The sequence below is a fragment of the Zingiber officinale genome, chromosome 4B, assembly GCF_018446385.1.
Source record: "Zingiber officinale cultivar Zhangliang chromosome 4B, Zo_v1.1, whole genome shotgun sequence".
Lineage (NCBI taxonomy): Eukaryota > Viridiplantae > Streptophyta > Magnoliopsida > Zingiberales > Zingiberaceae > Zingiber > Zingiber officinale.
Genome location: NC_055993.1, coordinates 116,051,664 through 116,070,396, shown reverse-complemented (window position 1 = coordinate 116,070,396; position 18,733 = coordinate 116,051,664). Strand labels below are relative to the sequence as shown.

Sequence of the window (18,733 nt, the reverse complement as noted above, 5' to 3'; positions counted from 1 at the left end):
TTTTTTTATTTTAATTTATCAAAAAATTAAATAAAAATTACTCATAAGATCTCCTCTGTACGAGTCACACCTTTCAGATATATTAAAGTCTAAATACTTAAAATCCGAATTAATTATTTTAATTAAAGTTAATTTAATATGCCCATCTACATATAGACATAATTATTTAATATTTAACATCAATGTTGAATCAAACATCCAACAAAACTAGTCCTAGCATGCTGGATTTTCCATGAATTAATTAATTAAGTCTCTTTTGGTAGCCACTGGATTATTTGAATATATTTAAAAAGAAATCAACGTGGTTTGATCAATCAACGGTTTCATATGTTTAGAATTTTCTAACAAAAAGTATATATGAGTGACACAGACGGGCATGATAGCACCATAATTAATCAAGGGGATTAATAATTAATTACAAGCTTTATTAATCTGCTCTTAATTATCGAAGATCTACACAGCAAATTAATGCTTAATTATATCATGCATGCATGATATAATTTTATTTAGCTATATATTGAAGTAGCCCTTCTTCGATCATATATATATATATATATATATATATATATATATATATATATATATTAATGCTTTTCCCAGATACAATAGTCGTTTCCAGAGGCGACGATGACAAAGCCTGGAGGAATGAGATTCCCCACGCTGTATCTCGACCCGATCTTCGTGATGACTTTTCCGTCCACCATGGCCACGTAAAGGTCAGCTTCCGCGGTCAAGACCCTCACCGCGCTTGCCGGGTGGATTCCGTTACTCGCCCTGATCGCGCTCAGTCGCCCTATCTCTTTCCCCAACCCCCAGTCGAACATGTGGTCGTAAAACTGCAGCATGCATGACGTGGATAATTAAACAAATTAATTAAGCTTTAATCAGTTATTCATTCATTCAATCAATCATCGTTATCTGTACGTCGTATACGAATATATAATTAACTTAATTAGGGAATTAGGGTACGTAGAGCTCACGATGGAAGGGATCCCTGGATGAGTGAGGATGTAGGCGTAGCCTTGCATCACTTTGTCGGAAGGGAAAGGCCACAGCTTCTGCGTGGAACCGGTGTCGTGGTTGTCGACGAAAGTGACCGCCTTCTCCGGCCACCACCCGATCATTCCGGGCGGCTTTCCTTGAGGATCGATCATCCTCCACAGCTCCTTCTCCACCGCAGCCTGCAGAATCCCCTTGGTGGTGAAGTCGAATGCCGTCGCGGGGCCGCCCACCTGTCGGACCCAGTCGACCAGCTCCTGCCTGCTCCCGTCCTGGTCGTACGCCGGCTTCCCGTCGCTTTCGGTGGCCAGCGAGCTCCAGATCTCGGCCACCACGAAGCTCGGCTGGGCGCCGTCCACGTAGACCTTGGCCGCGCCGGCCGAGTACCCCCTGGCGAAGTCGAGCCTCCACCCGTCGAAGCCGATCTCGGTCCTCAGCCAAATCAGCCAGTCGGAGAGCTCTTGCTGGACCTGCGGGTTGAGGTGGTCGATGTCGGGCGCCGGCGGGAAGTCGGCGCCCGTGTCGAGGTTGCCGGTGCCGTCCGAGTACTGCGCGTCGTCGCGGCAGATCATGTGGGGACCCCAATCCAGGCGGCTGTCGTCCGTGCCCCCTTCGAAGACGCACCATATCCCCCGCCCATCTTTCCTCTCGGCGCACCGGTGGTTGATGACGACGTCGGCGACGCACTCGATGCCTCTCTCGTGAAACGCCGCCACCAGCGCCTTCAGCTCCGCCTGGCTTCCGTATTTCGAAGCCTCCAGGTCGTACAGCCTGCCCGGCATATAACCTTGCTGGCTGACGGAATGAGACGGCGGAGGAAGCCAGACGTGGGTGACTCCGGCGTCGGCAATATCGGAAACTTTGCCCCTCAGAAAGTTGTACCAACCTCCCTGCCGGTTCCATGATTCCCAATTGAAACCCTGCAGTACTAGTGCACATGATTTTAATCAAGTCGATCGATCGATGATCGTTTAAATACGTACAGAAACCTAGCTAGCTAGCTACGTATCTATATATGGATTGATCCGTACCTGGAAGAGAATCTGAGACAGAGACATGTCGGGAAGGAGAACAAACAGAAGCAGGAAAAAAGAGACAAAATGGTTCCCCATCTTTGGCTTTAATTATTTTCCTTATGCCTACTTCTGATACATAAAAGACTGGCTGGATGGATGCCTTTATATAGGCGACGCCATTTTGACAAATTGGTGCGCTTGGATTTTGAAATTTTTCAAAAGGCCCATCATATTTTTATATTTCTTAAAAGGTCTACTCCTTTTGTAAAATATCTTTTTTATTAACAAATTACACAAATAAGTAATAATAAATAAAATAAATAAAAGTATGATGGAAGGAGCTATTGCAAACTGAAAGAAGACAAATATGGTACATGACAACGTATGGTGCTTGATTAATCCCAGAGTTCTCACAACCAACGTTCAATAATAAACCTACTTAATTAGTTGGGTGTCTTATCTCTTCCGGGTAAACTAAGTAAATTATCACGGTGCCGGCGATACTGACCATTTGGGGTGGATGATATAATCTTTTGTTCTAATAATATATTTAATTATCTTAAAATCATTGCATTTTATAAAGTAAAGTAGAGAAAAATTCCCAATTACAATTTGAGGGGGCGTTTGGTTCTTTCCTAGGAATAGGAATCGGAATGAGAATCATTGTATTGTGGAATGGGAATGAGTATGAGCATGAATATCACTCTTAAAAGCAATGTTTGGTTAGTTGTATATCTTCTATCGGAATAAATCAAAGTTTCCTTTTTTACCCTTAAAGGAAAATAAGAGAAAAAATTAGATGTGAGAGAAAGATGAATGTGAGAGAAAAATATGATGAAAGAGAATGATTAGAGAGAAGGTATTATGAGAGAGAAAGTGTGATAAGAAAGAATGAAGAGAGAGAAAGTGTGATGAGAGAAAATGAAAAAAGAGAGTGTGATTGGAGAGAGCATGATGAGAGAAAATATGATGTGAGAGAAAGTATGATAGGAGAGGATGAAGAGAGAGAAAATATAGTGAGAAAAAAATGAGGAGAGAGTGTGTCATGAGAGAGATTGAGGAAAGAAAAAGTATGGTGAGAGAAAAAGAGAACAGTGAATATGATAGGAGAGATTGAGGAGAGAGAAAGTATGATGAGAGAGAAAGTGTGTTGAGGAAAAAAGGAGTAAGTGTGATAAGAGAGATTGAGGAGAGAGAAAGTATAATGAGAGAGAAAATGTGTTGAGGAAAAAAGAAGTAAGTGTGATAAGAGAGAAAGTATGATGAGAGAGACAGTGTGTTGAGGAAAAAAGGAGGAAGTGTGATAAAAGAGATTGAGGAGAGAGAAAGTATGATGAGAGAGAAAGTGTGATGAGAAAAAAAAGAGTGTGATGGGAGAGATTGAGGAGAGAGAAATCATGATGAGAGAGAAAGTGTGATGAGGAAAAAAATAAGGAAGAGAATGCGATGGAAGAGATTGAGGAGAGAGAAAGTATGATGAGAGAGAAAGTGTAATGAGAAAAAAAGGAAAGAGAGTGTGATAGGAGAGATTAAGGAGAGAGAAAGTGTGTGATAAAATGATGAGAGAGAAAATATAATGAGAGAGAATAAGGAGAGATAAGTGATATGAAAGAAAAAATAAATAAATATATTTTGATATTTGATATTAATGGAGAAAATTTTAGTTTTAAGTCAAGGGTATTTTTGGAATAAGGGAATATTTTGATTGATGAAAATAGGGTAATGGCTCATTGAAGGGGGGTACATGAGAATGAGTTATTACCCAATTTCAAGGATTCATTCCCTTATTTGTATTCCTATTCCTATAATCCAAACATTAACAATGGGAATCAATGATTCCCATTCCCATTCCCCACTCCTATTATCCTAAACCAAACGCCCCCTCAGATGCAAAGTTTTTATTTCCCCACTCATAAAATTTTTTATATGCAATCCCCACTCATAAAATCTCCACTCATAAAATTTTTTATTTCCACTCTCTGCATGCAAAGTTTTATTTGCTTCAACTCCCTTATGCAAATATTATTACCTAATTGTCGACCCTCAGATTTTAGGTACAAAAGGTCAAAAAATGAGTATAATTCCTCTTAAAGTCAGCATTTTACACTAGAATCGAGTATATTTTCTATTAACTTGAGCATGATTTTTTTTCCTATTTTAATATAATTCCTCCTAAATTCAATACTATTTAAAGAAAATCTAGTATATTTTCTCTCCAATTAATTATCATTTAAAGAAAATCTAGCATATTTTCTATCCAATTGAGTATTTGATACGGTGCATGATCGTGGAGTCGGTGAGATGAGGTGGTCGCGAGTCAAGACCACAAGATGGTCAAAAGTCAAGCTTACGTATTAGTCAAAAGTCAAGCTTACGTGGGGGGTCAGAAGTCAAGCGTATGTGGCGGTCGGAAGTCACGCCTACGTGAAGGTCATAAGTTAGGCTTACGTGGAGGTCAAAAGACTGACCTGCACGAAGGTCAAAGATCCGACCTACATGAAGTGCTAAGGGCCCAGTTGCAAGATAGGCTGGGTTAGGCTCGAATGACGCCCTAAGAATGAACATAGCGTACAGGTCGGGATTGACCAACCAAGGATACAGGTCGGAGCTTCTAACCTTGTGGCCCAGAACATAGCGTACAGGTCGGGATGTGCCAACCAAGGATACAGGTCGGGGCTTCTAGCCTTGCAGCATAGGATACATGGACAAGGATACAGGTCGGGCTTCTAGCCTTGTGGCACAGGACATAGCGTACAAGTCGGTGATTCTAGCCTTGCAGCACAGGATACATGGACAAGGATACAGGTCGGGGCTTCTAGCCTTGCGGCACAAGACATAGCGTACAGGTCGGGATCACCAAACACCAAGAGCAAGTGCAGGGATAGCGAGAGGAGGAGGCCGGGCGCTACGCGACAAGCAGTCCAAGGAATTATAACCACCTGTCAGAGAATAATCACTGTCTGTCAAAGAATATGCTAATAGTCGGGTATTTACAGCACTCTGATTCCTTCCTAGACCTATAAGAAGATGACACGTGTCACCCACCGCCAGACAAAGTCTGACATCTGACATTCCCTGACACCTGTCAGACTCTAGAAGAATCCGTTGCGGTATAAAAAGGGATGCTTTGTCCCTTACGCAGGTACGCTCACTCGTCATTTCTTACTCGTCTTTACTTTTCGTCCTTTCTTTGTGCTTCTGGGGAAAAAGTACCTGACTTGAGCGTCGGAGGGCTTGACCCGGGGACTTTTTCCCTGGTTTCTGGTCTCTAACGATGAGGGGGCTCGTCTGAGTGTGTGCAGGAGCAGTAACTTCGTCATCTCTGTCGTCAGCCGCTCGTGGGAGCCTTTCGGCGGGCTGCCAGGTCATCTAGGAGGTCCAACGACTTTCCGTCAACATCGGCGACACCGCGATCGCCTTCATCCGACTCAGCTTCCGGACGGGATCAATATCATTTAAAAAAAATCTAGTATATTCGAGTATATTTTCTATTAAAATTGTCCTTCATATTTTTTAGGTATAAATAGTCTAAAAATGAGTATAATTTCTATTAAATTCAACATTTTAAAATAGAATCGAGTATATTTTATATTAAATTGAGTATGATTTTTTTCCTACTTAATATAATTCCTCCTAAATTCATCACTATTTAAAGAAAATCTAGTATATTTTTCATCCAATTGAGTATCATTTAAAGAAAATCTAGTATATTTTCCATCCAATTGAGGTGGAAAAAGAATCGCGTTCAATTTGATAAAAAATATACTAGATTCTAGTTTAATGTACTGAATTTAAGAGTAATTATACTCATTTTTAGACTTAAAATATCATGGACAATTAGGTAAATATATTTGACTAGGGAGTAGAAACAAAGATTTGTTCCAATGAAGACTGTATGTAAAATTGTATTTGCCAATGAGGACGGCATGTAAATTTTCCCCTAATATAAATATTTGTTTGGCAGAAAATCAAAAGTATTTTTTCAATACATCTTTCTTTTAAAAATTATCATAACAATGTCTCGTCTAATTTCTTCATGTTAGTATGTTACAGTTGCTTTAGCGCACTGCCTTGGAGCTGTTTAAACTGCACTACCTTCAAATTGTTTTGATTTATGCAATTAAATTGGATAAATAATTATATGCAGGGTGCTATTTTAATTTTTTTTTTCTTTGTTGTTTGTTTAGTGTTAATCCAATATGATGCAGTAGTCGACAAAGTTTTACTCATATGATTGGCCCTACCCATTAGATAGCTTTAGAAAAATGTTGCTTGTGCAAATTATATTGAACATCTACTTATCTAAAGGTAAACGGTTTTCTTCCTGATTCACCAATCCAATTTATGCATACTTAAAGGCCGATCTCCAGAGTATTATATTCGTCCCTAGATCTAATGCTCTTATTTGTTCTCTTAAATATTTTACCATATGAACTAATTACAATGACTAGTATCCTCAAGGAGGCAATTGATTTCAATTTATGATCACAAGGGAATAAGGACCTCACAATTGATTTCAATTTATCCACTCGCTTCATCTTTTGAACAAGCAATTGTCATCTTGTTTTAGTTAGGAATTATCCTTATTGTGATCCAACTATTAGCCAATATCTTGATTTATTATTCATTCGTCTTCCTATTGCACATGATAAGATCGATCAACTTGTCCTCCAATGTCTACATAATTCATATAAAGATAAATATGTTTTGCGACCAATATGCTTTGAGAGCTCTCTCTCTATCTGTGTATTTAGCTTTTTTAACATTTTTTTTATTATCTTTAGTATGTTTACCATTTATCATTTGTCACATTCTGATTTCTCATTATCTCATTTACTTAATTATTTGTATCCATAGTCATGCTTCATCACAAAAATAAACATAATTGGTCAACCAAATGAAAATGACAATCACCAACTCACTCGTGATCTTCCTCTATCTCAATCTTTATAATTTATAATTTGATTGTTTTGCTAAAAAAGTTTCGATAGATCAAATAAGACATGGAACTTTTGGCAACATTCTAAAAAAACAAACATTAAATATAATATGAATAAGACACTACAATATTTTCTCCTTTCACATGAGAGCACATGCCCTACTTTCTTTTAATATTGTGCATATTATAGTCCAAACATACCAACTTTCTAACAATTGGATTCACACACACACACACACACACATTTTTTGGTTAGAACTCCCATCTTTCTTTAAGAAATTGTCTTATTTTAGTTAATAAGAAGTAATGAAGGTGATTGCTAGTGTGACAAGGTCAATCTCAAAATTGTCACATACTTTGATGTACTTTTCATTATGTATTTAACATAAGTTTGTGCATATGCATTGCAAGATGATGCACCAAATTTTGTTTAAACATTAATATGAAATGATAAAAGAAATGGGAGAACTCATCTCAATTTTTTTCTGATAAATATATCACAATTACATCAAAGTCCATGATCCCAAATATTTAATATAAATATTGAACACATCTCTAGGTATAGGCTTCATAAAGGATTCTACAACCAATTTTTTTCATAGATATGTATTTGTATGATGAATTTATTTTATGTAGCCATGTCTCTCACAAAGTTGTATTTGATTTCAAATTATTTGAATTTTGAGTAGTGCTTGACTAACACAATTCACTAACACTGAGCCTGCTTGAGCTTGATGCATCTTTGAACCCCCAAGGGACTTTAAAATCTCTTAAGACATCTCCTTGCACTACCCTTGAAAATGCATGCCATTCAACTTCCACTTTCAATAAGACTACACAAGTCGACAATGCTCTTGCAAGTAAATTGGTTGAAAATAAAAAGATATTTTGGATAAATAATTATATGTAGAATACTATTTTAATATTTTTTTCTTTGTTGTTTGTTTAGTGTTGCCAATCCAATATGCTTAGCTTGTAGTAGTCGACAACGTTCTACTTGTATGATTGATTGGCCCTATCCACTAGATAGCCTTTGGAAAATGTTGCTTGTGCAAATTTAACGTCTACAACATTTTCTCCTTTCACATAAGAACACATGCCCTAGGTTCTTTTAATATTGTACATATTATTGTCCTAACATACCAAATTTCTAACTTGAATTCACACACATACTCATTTTTTGGTTAGAACTCCAATCTTAATTTCTTTAAGATAGATTGATTGATGCATTCAGTCAAATATAATGATCACTTTCCTTACTTCACAATGGCGGTATTAGTATTGTAAGCTTGAACTCTTAATTATTAATTTGATAATTAAGCTTAAAATTGTCTCATTTTCATTAATATGAAGTAATGAAGGTGATTGTTAGTGTGAGAATTAGGTCAATCTCAAATTTGTTAACATACTTTTCATTATGTATTGAACATAAGCTTGTGCATATGAATTGCGAGATAAAGTACTAAACTTTGTTTGAACATTAATATGAAATAATAATAATAAATGTCAAAAGAAATGGGAGAACTAATCTCACTTTTTTCAAATAAATATATCACAATCCTAGATATTAGATTGAATATTGAACTCTTCTCTCGGTATTGGCTTCATAAAGGATTCTGCAACCATTGTGTGCATAGATGCAACTATGTTTCTCACAAAGTTGTGCTTGATGTCAAATTGTTTGATTTTTGAATAATACTTGAGATTTTTAATGAATATTGATCATGTCCGAAAGTAGAAAGGTGGAAAGTTAAGGATGTAGCAACTTCGTTGACTGGCCATAGATCTTGCTCTGCTATGCAAAACAAGTAACGTCAATGCCGAGTCAGGGAAGAGGTTCTTGGCGTTGACCCTCCGATGCTCAAGTTAGTCATCGGAATAGTGGAAGAAAGTTGAGCAACAGTAACCCTAATGCAAACAGTGAATAATCCGTACCTCCGCCGGTGATGGACCCCCCTTTATATAGAGCCCTGGTGGGCGACGTGCACACTCTTCGAGACGTGGACACGTCCTCTAATATGTCCTATGAAGGGACCTGTTAGGAAAGTACCTCTGACATCATACCTTAACAGGGCATGCATATCTATGACAAGACAATAGAAGTTTCCACCGTACGATTCGCCTGTCAACCATGCCTCGTGTCAGTGGCATAATCTCCTAGAAGGATATCAAGTGATATGACCATAGTCCGCTTGGCCAAGCGGGGTAGCCGCTTGGCCGGGACTCCGCTCTGTTAATGGTCAGGTCCAGCTGCTGGCTGAGCGAGGTAGCTACTCGGCTGAGGCCCCTCCGCTCTATCGACCTCAGTTGCTCTTCCCTACGGTGATTGTATAGTAGCGTGACCTCCATGTTCAGACAAGCTCTCCAGTCTCCTCAGTGTCCTATTGTTCCACCTTGAGTGTTTGATTATCTTATCATAATATCCCGAGCTAGACGGGTGGTTCGCTCAGGACATGTCTCCCGCCGGTCGAGCCCTGATTGTCCCGACCAGTCGTTGCAGTCGTCCTCCGTTCGACCCTTTGACATTCTGACGTTGACCATCTTGACTTTGACCTTTACCTGGCAATTGACCCCGTGCCAGGTGGGCCTCCTTATTGTTAGAGTGTATACTAAAAGTCTAGCTTTTGTAAACATTTATTTGTTGAAATAAAATAATCACATTGGTCAATATCTACATTTATTTGTTAAATGTAATTGTTTAATTAATTTATATAGTAGACAACATGGTGTGTGGTGTCACACACAGAAGATCATGTTGATGGTTCTTTATAAATTATAAAAAGTTGCTTACGACTAAGATGGAAAGGAACAAACCATCGGAATAGTCGTAGTGTAATTAAGTATTAGTTTATCTTGATTAATAAATTACACTGGTACACTCTAAGTGTATTGAGTATGACCATTTAGGTAAGTTCTTTTTGTACTGACTTAGTAAAAGAACTAGACCTTAGTTATTATGGAAGTGTGTACTCTTAATCCTAATATAATAACAAGCACATATATTTAATATTTATTTCTTTGATTTATCAAAGGGTGAGGTTTAGCTCGATAAATCAATATGTCTGATAAGTTGGGAAATGATATTACTTATAGTGTGTGCTGTTGATTATAGAAGAAATCTGTGTCCTAGTTATCTAGGTTGAGAATGTCACCAAGAGGAGCTCATAAGGATTGTCATGTTAAACCCTGCAGGTGGACTTAGTCCGACATGACAATGAAGTTGAGTGATACTACTCTTGGAGCTAGATATTAATTAAGTGAGTTGTCAGTAACTTACTTAATTAGTGGACATTAGTTATCTTAAACACAGGGAGACTAACACACTCATGATAAGAAGGAGCCCATAATGTAATTTGGGATTGGTGCGGTAGTGCGATAATAACTCTCTAGTGGAATGAGTTATTATCGATGAGCTTGAGTTATTGTGTGTTCGGGGCGAGCATGGGATACTCAAGCTCATCGGAAGGTCAAAACAAATTTCTCCTCTAGGTCCCTGTCGTAACCTCATTATAGCCTCAAGTCCATCCAAATATAAGCCCATCTTGGTGTCCAAGAAGGGGGCCGGTCCAATGCTTGGTGACCAAGCAAGGGCTGACCACATCCTCTTCTATAGGGGCCGACCCTATTGCTTGGTGATTAAGCTAGTAGGGGCCGACCACAATAATTCAAACAAGGAGGGTTGTTTTGAATTTTTAAAATCTTCTCATTGTAGAAAACTATAAGTTTTAAAAGAGAGATTTTAATTTTTAAAACTTTCCTTATTTGAATTAGGCCACATGTTTTAATAGAGAGTATTAAAAGTTTTAAAACTTTTCTTTTTTAACCATCTTTATGGTTTAAGAAAAAAAGGAAGATAAATTTTAAAATTTAAAATTTCTATCACCATGTTAAAAAAGGAAATTTTATAAGAGAAGTTTTAAATTTTAAAACATGGTTTTAATTTTTAGAACTTTCCTTTTTTAACTCCTACTTTAGGAAAGAGAGTTTGTAAAATTTTATAAGAGTTTTTTTTCTTATAAAATTTTATAAAAAATAATATTCCTTTCCTCTTATGGGGGCCGACCACCCTTGGTGCCCAAGCAAGGTGGTCGGCCATATTAAAAAAAATAAAATCATCATCAATTAATTTTGGTGATTGATTCAATCAAGAGGAAAGAAAAGGAAAAATTAAAAGGGAAAATGAAAATTAAAGGAAGATTTTAATTTTTGTAAAATTTCTTCCCTTATTTACCTTGGGCAACTAATATAAAAGAAGGGGTGAGGAGGCTTCATAAGACACAACTCTTATTCTCTTGCTTTGAGGATCTCTTGGTGGCCGACCTTCTCTCTTCTCCCTTTCCCTTTGCTCTCTTCTCCTTGGTGGTGGTGGTGGCCGGATTTTCGAGGAAGAGGAAGAAAGCTTTTGGATGGTGTTCATCTTGGAGGATCGTCACCCACACGACGTCCAAGGCGAGGCGAGGAATACGGCAGAAGATCTCGAGGTCATTAGTTTACAAAGAGAAGGTATAATTAGCAATTATTTTCCACATCATGCTAGTTATTTCTTTTTGTAAGAATTCCAAACACAAGAGACATTAGATCTAGTTTTTCGAATAAGTTTTTCGAGTTTGTGTTTTCTTCTTTTTCGAATTTGTGATTCGATTGTTCTTTTTGGTTAACATAGAGTTATTTAAGGAAATTAAATATTAGCTTTCCTTAAAAGGCTTTGTCTAGGCGATGGTGGTTGCTCCCATATCCAAGAAGGACATGTGCCTCGCCATGCAGTCCTGGAAGCCAATTTTGAAAATTAATGTTTAATGGAATTAATAACATAGGTGGATTTGAATCAATAGTGTTAAGTTCCGATTGCGATTCAAATCTAAACCATTAAGAACAGATAAGTTAAATTTGGAATCAATGATGTTAAGTTCCGTCTGCGATTCCTAATTTAACTTCTAAAGAACACAATAGGTTATTTAAGGAAAGGTTCGACACTTGTACAAAAATCTTTGTACAGTGGAACCGGTATGTTTTCCTAGGACTAACTAACAATTGGTATCAGAGCTAGGATTTGCCTCTGTGTGTTTTGGTTTTCAAATTAATTATACACATGCCATACATAATTTAGGCAGGATAATAGTAGGATGTGCTAACTTTGTGGTTGCAGGCTTCAACTATTATGACATTTAGATATTGTGTGTGATTGGACCCTTGGACATGTCAAGGGCATTATTTTGTGTGCATGATTGTATGTATCAAATACAGCAGGAGCTGTATTATTTTTAGAATTTTATTTTTTTGTTCAATCTAGAATACATGTACATTTCTTTATGGAATATAGGATCGATATATGTAAAATTCTATATTTGTCGCGGATCGGATGCTTGCAAGGCATGATACTTTTGGAGGACCAGAGGCGCAGTGGAATAAGAAGCAAGATAGATGCGACAACTCGACCCGATGGCGGTGGCTAAAGATGACAGAAGCTAGGGTTGGAGTATACTGAAGACAACGATGGAAAAATGCCATAATAGTTGAAAAATTAATTTCCAAATTTATTGCTTTTATTTACTGTGATGTGTGTGTATGCATGTAATGTATGCTAGGATAGTTTAAAATTCCTCACTTTAAATAACTAAGTGGGAGAGAGATTTATTTTAATAAATTTCACGGTCTCCATTACTGGTTTGTAAGTGATGCAAACAAACTTGCACGTTGGCTCTGAGTGTCTTCCTCCATATCGGATGAGTTTGTTTGCGGATCACTAGATCAAACTTCCATTTTGTTTGTTTGCGGATACCAGCACCTGATGTGTAGATACGGGAACCACTGATCATGTCCCTAAACCCGACGACTATTTGATGGAGAGATAACCGTCTACATGGGCAATGCTACTAAGGTGGCGGCTGTTGCAGTGGGAGACATCAACTTATCTTTTAATAGGAATAGAAGTTTGATTTTAAGAAATTATCTTTATGTACCCAGTTTTAGAAAGAATTTAATTTCAGTTTCTAAACTGTATTTGGATGGATATTCAGTTTCCTTTAGTAACAATGTCGTTATAAAGAGAAATAAGGTGATTATCTGTTCTGGTGCATTGGTTGACAATTTATATACTTTAAATCTAATTTCTCCCACAAAGCAAAATATGGAAATTAATAACACATCTTCTAACTCTAATAAGAGAAAAGAACCTTCGGATATGAACGAAACGTATCTTTGGCATCTAAGGCTTGGTCATATTAACTTAAGTAGGATTCAAAGACTCATAGCTGATGGACTCTTGGGTCCATTGGAGTTGAAAAGTTTTCCAACCTGTGAATCTTGCTTGGAAGGTAAGATGACCAAGAGACCTTTTAAGGCCAAGGGGTATAGAGCCAAAGAAGCATTAGAACTGGTTCATTCTGATCTGTGTGGTCCTATGTCTATCCAGGCAAGAGGAGATTTTGAATATTTTGTCTCTTTTATAGATGATTATTCAAGATACAGATACATTTACCTGATGCGCCTCAAGTTTGAGTGCTTTGATAAATTCAAGGAGTACAAGGCTGATGTGGAGAAACGTCTTGGTAAAAGTATCAAGACACTACGGTCTGATCGTGGTGACGAATACCTCTTAGGAGAGTTTAGGAATTACTTATCAGAGGCCGGGATTCAATCCCAATTGTCCGCACCTGGTACACCCCAATAGAATGGTGTGGCAGAACGAAGGAATAGAGCTCTTATGGAGATTGTTAGATCGATGATGAGTTATTCAGAATTACCAAATTCATTTTGGGGATATGCTCTGGAAACGACAACACACATTTTGAACTTAGTACCTTCTAAATCAGTATCCTCTACTCCCATAGAATTATGGAATGGGCGAAAGCCCAGTTTAAGACATATTCAGATTTGGGGTAGTCCAACACATGTGCTAAATCCTGATGCTGATAAGTTAGAATCTCGTACAGAAGTGCGTGTGTTTGTGGGTTATCCTAGAGGAACGAAAGGTGGTTTATTTTATAGTCCTAAAGATCAGAAGGTTATTGTTAGCACCAATGCCCAGTTTTTAGAAGAAGACTATATAATAGACCACAAACCCAGTAGCAAAATTGTTCTAGAAGAACTTAAAGAGGACACGTCTGCTTTAGTACCAACAGTACAAGATGAAGTACCACAAGATACTGCAACACGTGTCACACATGATACACAGCCACCGACAGTGCCTCGTCGTAGTGGGAGGGTTGTAAGGCAACCTGAGAGATTCATGTTTTTGGGAGAGTCTTCGGACTTGATCCCGAGTAAACATGAACCTAATCCCCGGACATATGACGAAGCACTCCAAGACATAGATGAGTATCTTGGCAAAAGGCAATGAATTCAGAAATAGAATCTATGTATTCTAATAAAGTCTGGAAGCTTGTAGAACCACCTGATGGTGTAAAAGCCGTTGGATGTAAATGGATCTACAAAAGGAAAAGAGGGACAGACGGGAAGGTAGAAACCTTCAAAGCAAGGCTTGTTGCGAAAGGGTACACTCAGAAAGAGGGAATCAATTATGAGGAGACTTTTTCGTTGGTAGCCATGCTTAAGTCTATCCGGATACTCTTATCCATTGTCACTCATATGGATTATGAGATTTAGCAAATGGATGTCAAGACAGCTTTCCTTAATGGAAGTCTTGAAAAAACATCCATATGAAGCAACCAGAAGGGTTCATTGAAAAGGGCAAAGAGCATCTAGTGTGCAAGCTCAATCGATCCATTTATGGACTGAATCAAGCTTCAAGATCTTGGAGCATCCGGTTTAATGAAGTAATCCAGTCATATGGATTTATTCAGTGTCCGGATGAGTCTTGTGTATATAAGAAGTCTAACGGAAACGTGGTGGTATTTCTTGTATTATATGTAGATGATATTTTGTTAATTGGCAACAATGTCAAGGTATTATCGGACGTAAGGGTATGGTTGTCCAAACAATTTGATATGAAAGACTTAGGAGAATGTGCACACATTCTTGGGATCAAAGTTATAAGGGATCGCAAGAAAAGAATGTTATGTCTATCTCAAACTTCATATATAGATACAATCCTTGCTTGTTTTAGCATGCAGAACTCCAAGAAAGGTTTCTTACCTTTTAGGTATGGAGTAACCTTATCTAAAGAGAAGTCTTCGAAGACATCAAAGGAGATGGAGGATATGAAGGCAGTTCCTTATGCTTCGGCTGTAGGAAGCCTTATGTATGCAATGTTGTGTACGAGACCTGATATCTGTTTTGTCGTGGGCATGGTTAGCAGATATCAGAGTAACCTGGACAAGGACATTGGACTGCTGTAAAGCATATATTGAAGTACCTGAGAAGGAATAGAGATTATATGCTAGTTTACCAAGCAGATGATTTGCTCCCTGTGGGTTACACGGATTTGGATTTCCAATCAGATAGGGACAACAGTAAGTCTACGTCAGGCTATGTGTTTACTTTAGGAGGTGGAGTCATTGCATGGAGGAGTGTTAAGCAGAAATGCGTCTCGGACTTAACCATGGAAGCTGAGTATGTGACAACCTCTGAGACAGCCAAAGAAGCTGTATGACTCAGGAACTTTCTAATGGACTTAGATGTGATTCCTGGTTTGCCCAAAATTATCACAATTTATTGTGATAATAGCGGTGCGGTTGCAAACTCGAAGGAACCACGAGCCCATAAGGCAAGTAAACATATAGAGCACAAGTACCACCTGATACGAGACATCGTCAAGCGAGGAGAATTTGTCGTCGCCAAGATTGCATCAACAGATAACCTGGCAGATCCTTTCACTAAGGCCCTTCCGGCGAAAGCTTTTGATCGGCATGTGGAGGGGATGGGAATCAGATGTATGACAACAGATATGACAGCTTAGTCTTTTAGTATAAGTGGGAGATTGTTAGAGTGTATACTAAAAGCCTAGCTCTTGTAAACATTTATTTGTTGAAATAAAATAATCACATTGGTCAATATCTACATTTATTTGTTAAATGTAATTGTTCAATTAATTTATATAGTAGACAACATGGTGTGTGGTGTCACACACAGAAGATCATGTTGATGGTTCTTTATAAATTATAAAAAGTTGCTCACGACTAAGATGGAAAGGAACAAACCATCGGAATAGTCGTAGTGTAATTAAGTATTAGTTTATCTTGATTAATAAATTACACTGATACACTCTAAGTGTATTGAGTATGACCATTTAGGTAAGTTCTTTTTGTACTGACTTAGTAAAAGAACTAGACCTTAGTTATTATGGAAGTATGTGCTCTTAATCCTAATATAATAACAAGCACATATATTTAATATTTATTTCTTTGATTTATCAAAGGGTGAGGTTTAGCTCGATAAATCAATATGCCCGATAAGTTGGGAAATGATATTACTTATAGTGTGTGTTGTTGATTATAGAAGTAATCTGTGTCCTAGTTATCTAGGTTGAGAATTCCCCCAAGAGGAGCTCATAAGGATTGCCATGTTAAACACTGCAGGTGGACTTAGTCCGACATGACAATGAAGTTGAGTGGTACTACTCTTGGAGCTAGATATTAATTAAGTGAGTTGTCAGTAACTTACTTAATTAGTGGACATTCGTCATCTTAAACACAGGGAGACTAACACACTCATGATAAGAAGGAGCCTATAATATAATTTGGGATTGGTGCGGTAGTGCGATAATAACTCTCTAGTGGAATGAGTTATTATCGATGAACTTGAGTTGTGTGTTCGGGGCGAGCACGGGATACTCAAGCTCATTGGAAGGCCAAAACTAATTTCTCCTTTAGGTTCCTGTCGTAGCCTCATTATAGCCTCAAGTCCATCCAAATATAAGTCCATCTTGGTGTCCAAGAAGGGGGGCCGGTCCAATGCTTGGTGACCAAGCAAGGGCCGGCCACATCCTCTTCTATAGGGGTCGACCCTATTGCTTGGTGATCAAGCTAGTAGGGGCCGACCACAATAATTCAAACAAGAAGGGTTGTTTTAAATTTTTAAAATTTTCTCATTGTATCCTTAGCATAAATAAAATACACCTAGATTATCTATCTAAGTATCCTTAAGCTTAGCTAATCCTAAACCTTAAACCCTAGATTGCCCAAAGTGCTTCAAGAAAGTGCCAAAACCTAAATTGGCATTTCTAACTCTCTTGATTGATTTATGTCAATTGAAATTAAGCATATTCCTCAAGTGTTGGCATATTCATTTTTCCACAAGAGTAGCACTATAAATTAAGGCTTAGATTTGCCTTAAATTACTAAGAAAATACCAAAGTCCCAACTTGGTATTTCTTATGTTTTCCCAAATTGTGCCAATTAAGATTAAAATCAATATCTCCGGAATTTGGCACACTTTACTCTTCCAAAGAGTAAATGATAATTCTATTTCATTTTCAAAGGTTAATAATAACCTTGAAAATGCTACTTAAGTGTCAATTTCTTCAAAGTTGGGTTAACTACCCTTCTTCTTAGAGTTGACACTCTCTAACCCATCTATGGGGTAGAGAAAATGCTTCTAGGAACCCAAAACCTATTGGTGCTCCTTGGATGCTCTAGGTATTCACTAGGGATAACTTTTCTAGATACCTTCCTAGTGACCTTGTTTGGCTTCTTAGAAGCCTTGGTCATCTTTTCTAGATCAACCCTAGGGATTTCTTCCCTTGTGACCTTCTTTGTGACTTTCTTGGACTTCTTAGAAGTCTTAGTCACATTTGTTGTAAAAATACTCTTAGGGATGACCTCCCTAGTATTTTTGGCTTGCCCACTAGACCTAGGGTTGGTTCCATAGCTATATGGAACCCTATGATAAGAAATTTCATCCTTCTTGGTTTTAGGTTTGTATCCCAAACCCTTATGACCATTGGATGACTTTGATACTTCTAGACCTAGGTTTTTACTCTTGGACCCTTGTGTCATATTTGTGATTTTTCTAAGAGTCCTCTCTAATTTATCAAGTCTTGACCTCAAGACTTGATTTTCCTTCCATAATCCCTCAACCATAGATTTTTCACTAAAATCATGACTTTTCTTTTTCTTAAGCAAATACCTAGAATCCTTAGGGTTCTTGCCTAAATTCCTATCTACCTTTCTAAACCTAGGTTGAGAGGTTTTAGCATGAAAAGTTACATGATTTTCCTTAACTTGTCATGCCTCCTATTCTCATGATAAATAGCATTGAAATGATAGAAATTAAAACTATCATGCTTTTTACCATTTTTTAAAGGGATAGGCTCAATGAATGATACTTTCCTTTTACATTGGAGGCTCCCCCTTGAGTTGAGCTTCCTCCTTGAGCCTTAATCGCCTTCTTCCCCTTAAGGCATTGACTTCGGTAATGCCCTCTTTGTTGGCACAAGAAGCACACAATGTGCTCCTTGCTCTTCTTTGTTCCAGGGATGGTCTCCTTGGGCTTCTCCTTGCCCTTGGGTGCCACTTGGCCCTTCTTCTTGGCCAATTTAGGGCACTTGCTCTTGTAGTGCCCATGTTCCCTACACTCAAAACATATAATATGATTTTTATTATTAATTGAAATATTTTTACCTTCACATGTAGGGATGGCACTTGGTCCTCCATGTGATGTGGATATAGAGGCTTCCTCTTGATCCGAACTTAATACTCCTCCAATAGATTTATCTTGACTTGTGGAGGTGGAAGCTACTTCATCATCTTCTTCTTTTGACACGGATGTGGAGGCTTCTTCTTGCTCCGGGGTCAATGATCTACACTCCCCCTCAATCCTAGAGGTGGAGGCTTGATCTTCTTCTTCATCCTCTTGTACATGAAACAAGGAATATGCTCCT

General features: G+C 37.9%; 1 protein-coding gene across 1 annotated transcript; it reads right to left on the bottom strand.

Annotated features, from left to right (window-relative positions):
- Positions 1-358: 358 nt before the first annotated feature.
- On the bottom strand, positions 359-2,151 carry LOC121976136 (alpha-amylase isozyme 3B-like). The gene is made up of 3 exons (XM_042528143.1): positions 2,031-2,151; positions 981-1,919; positions 359-836 (listed from the first exon to the last, which is right to left on the bottom strand). Exons 1-3 carry the CDS (start codon positions 2,109-2,111, stop codon positions 585-587), a joined length of 1,272 nt encoding a protein of 423 aa, XP_042384077.1. The 5' UTR covers positions 2,112-2,151; the 3' UTR covers positions 359-584.
- Between the last annotated feature and the right edge of the window lie 16,582 nt (positions 2,152-18,733).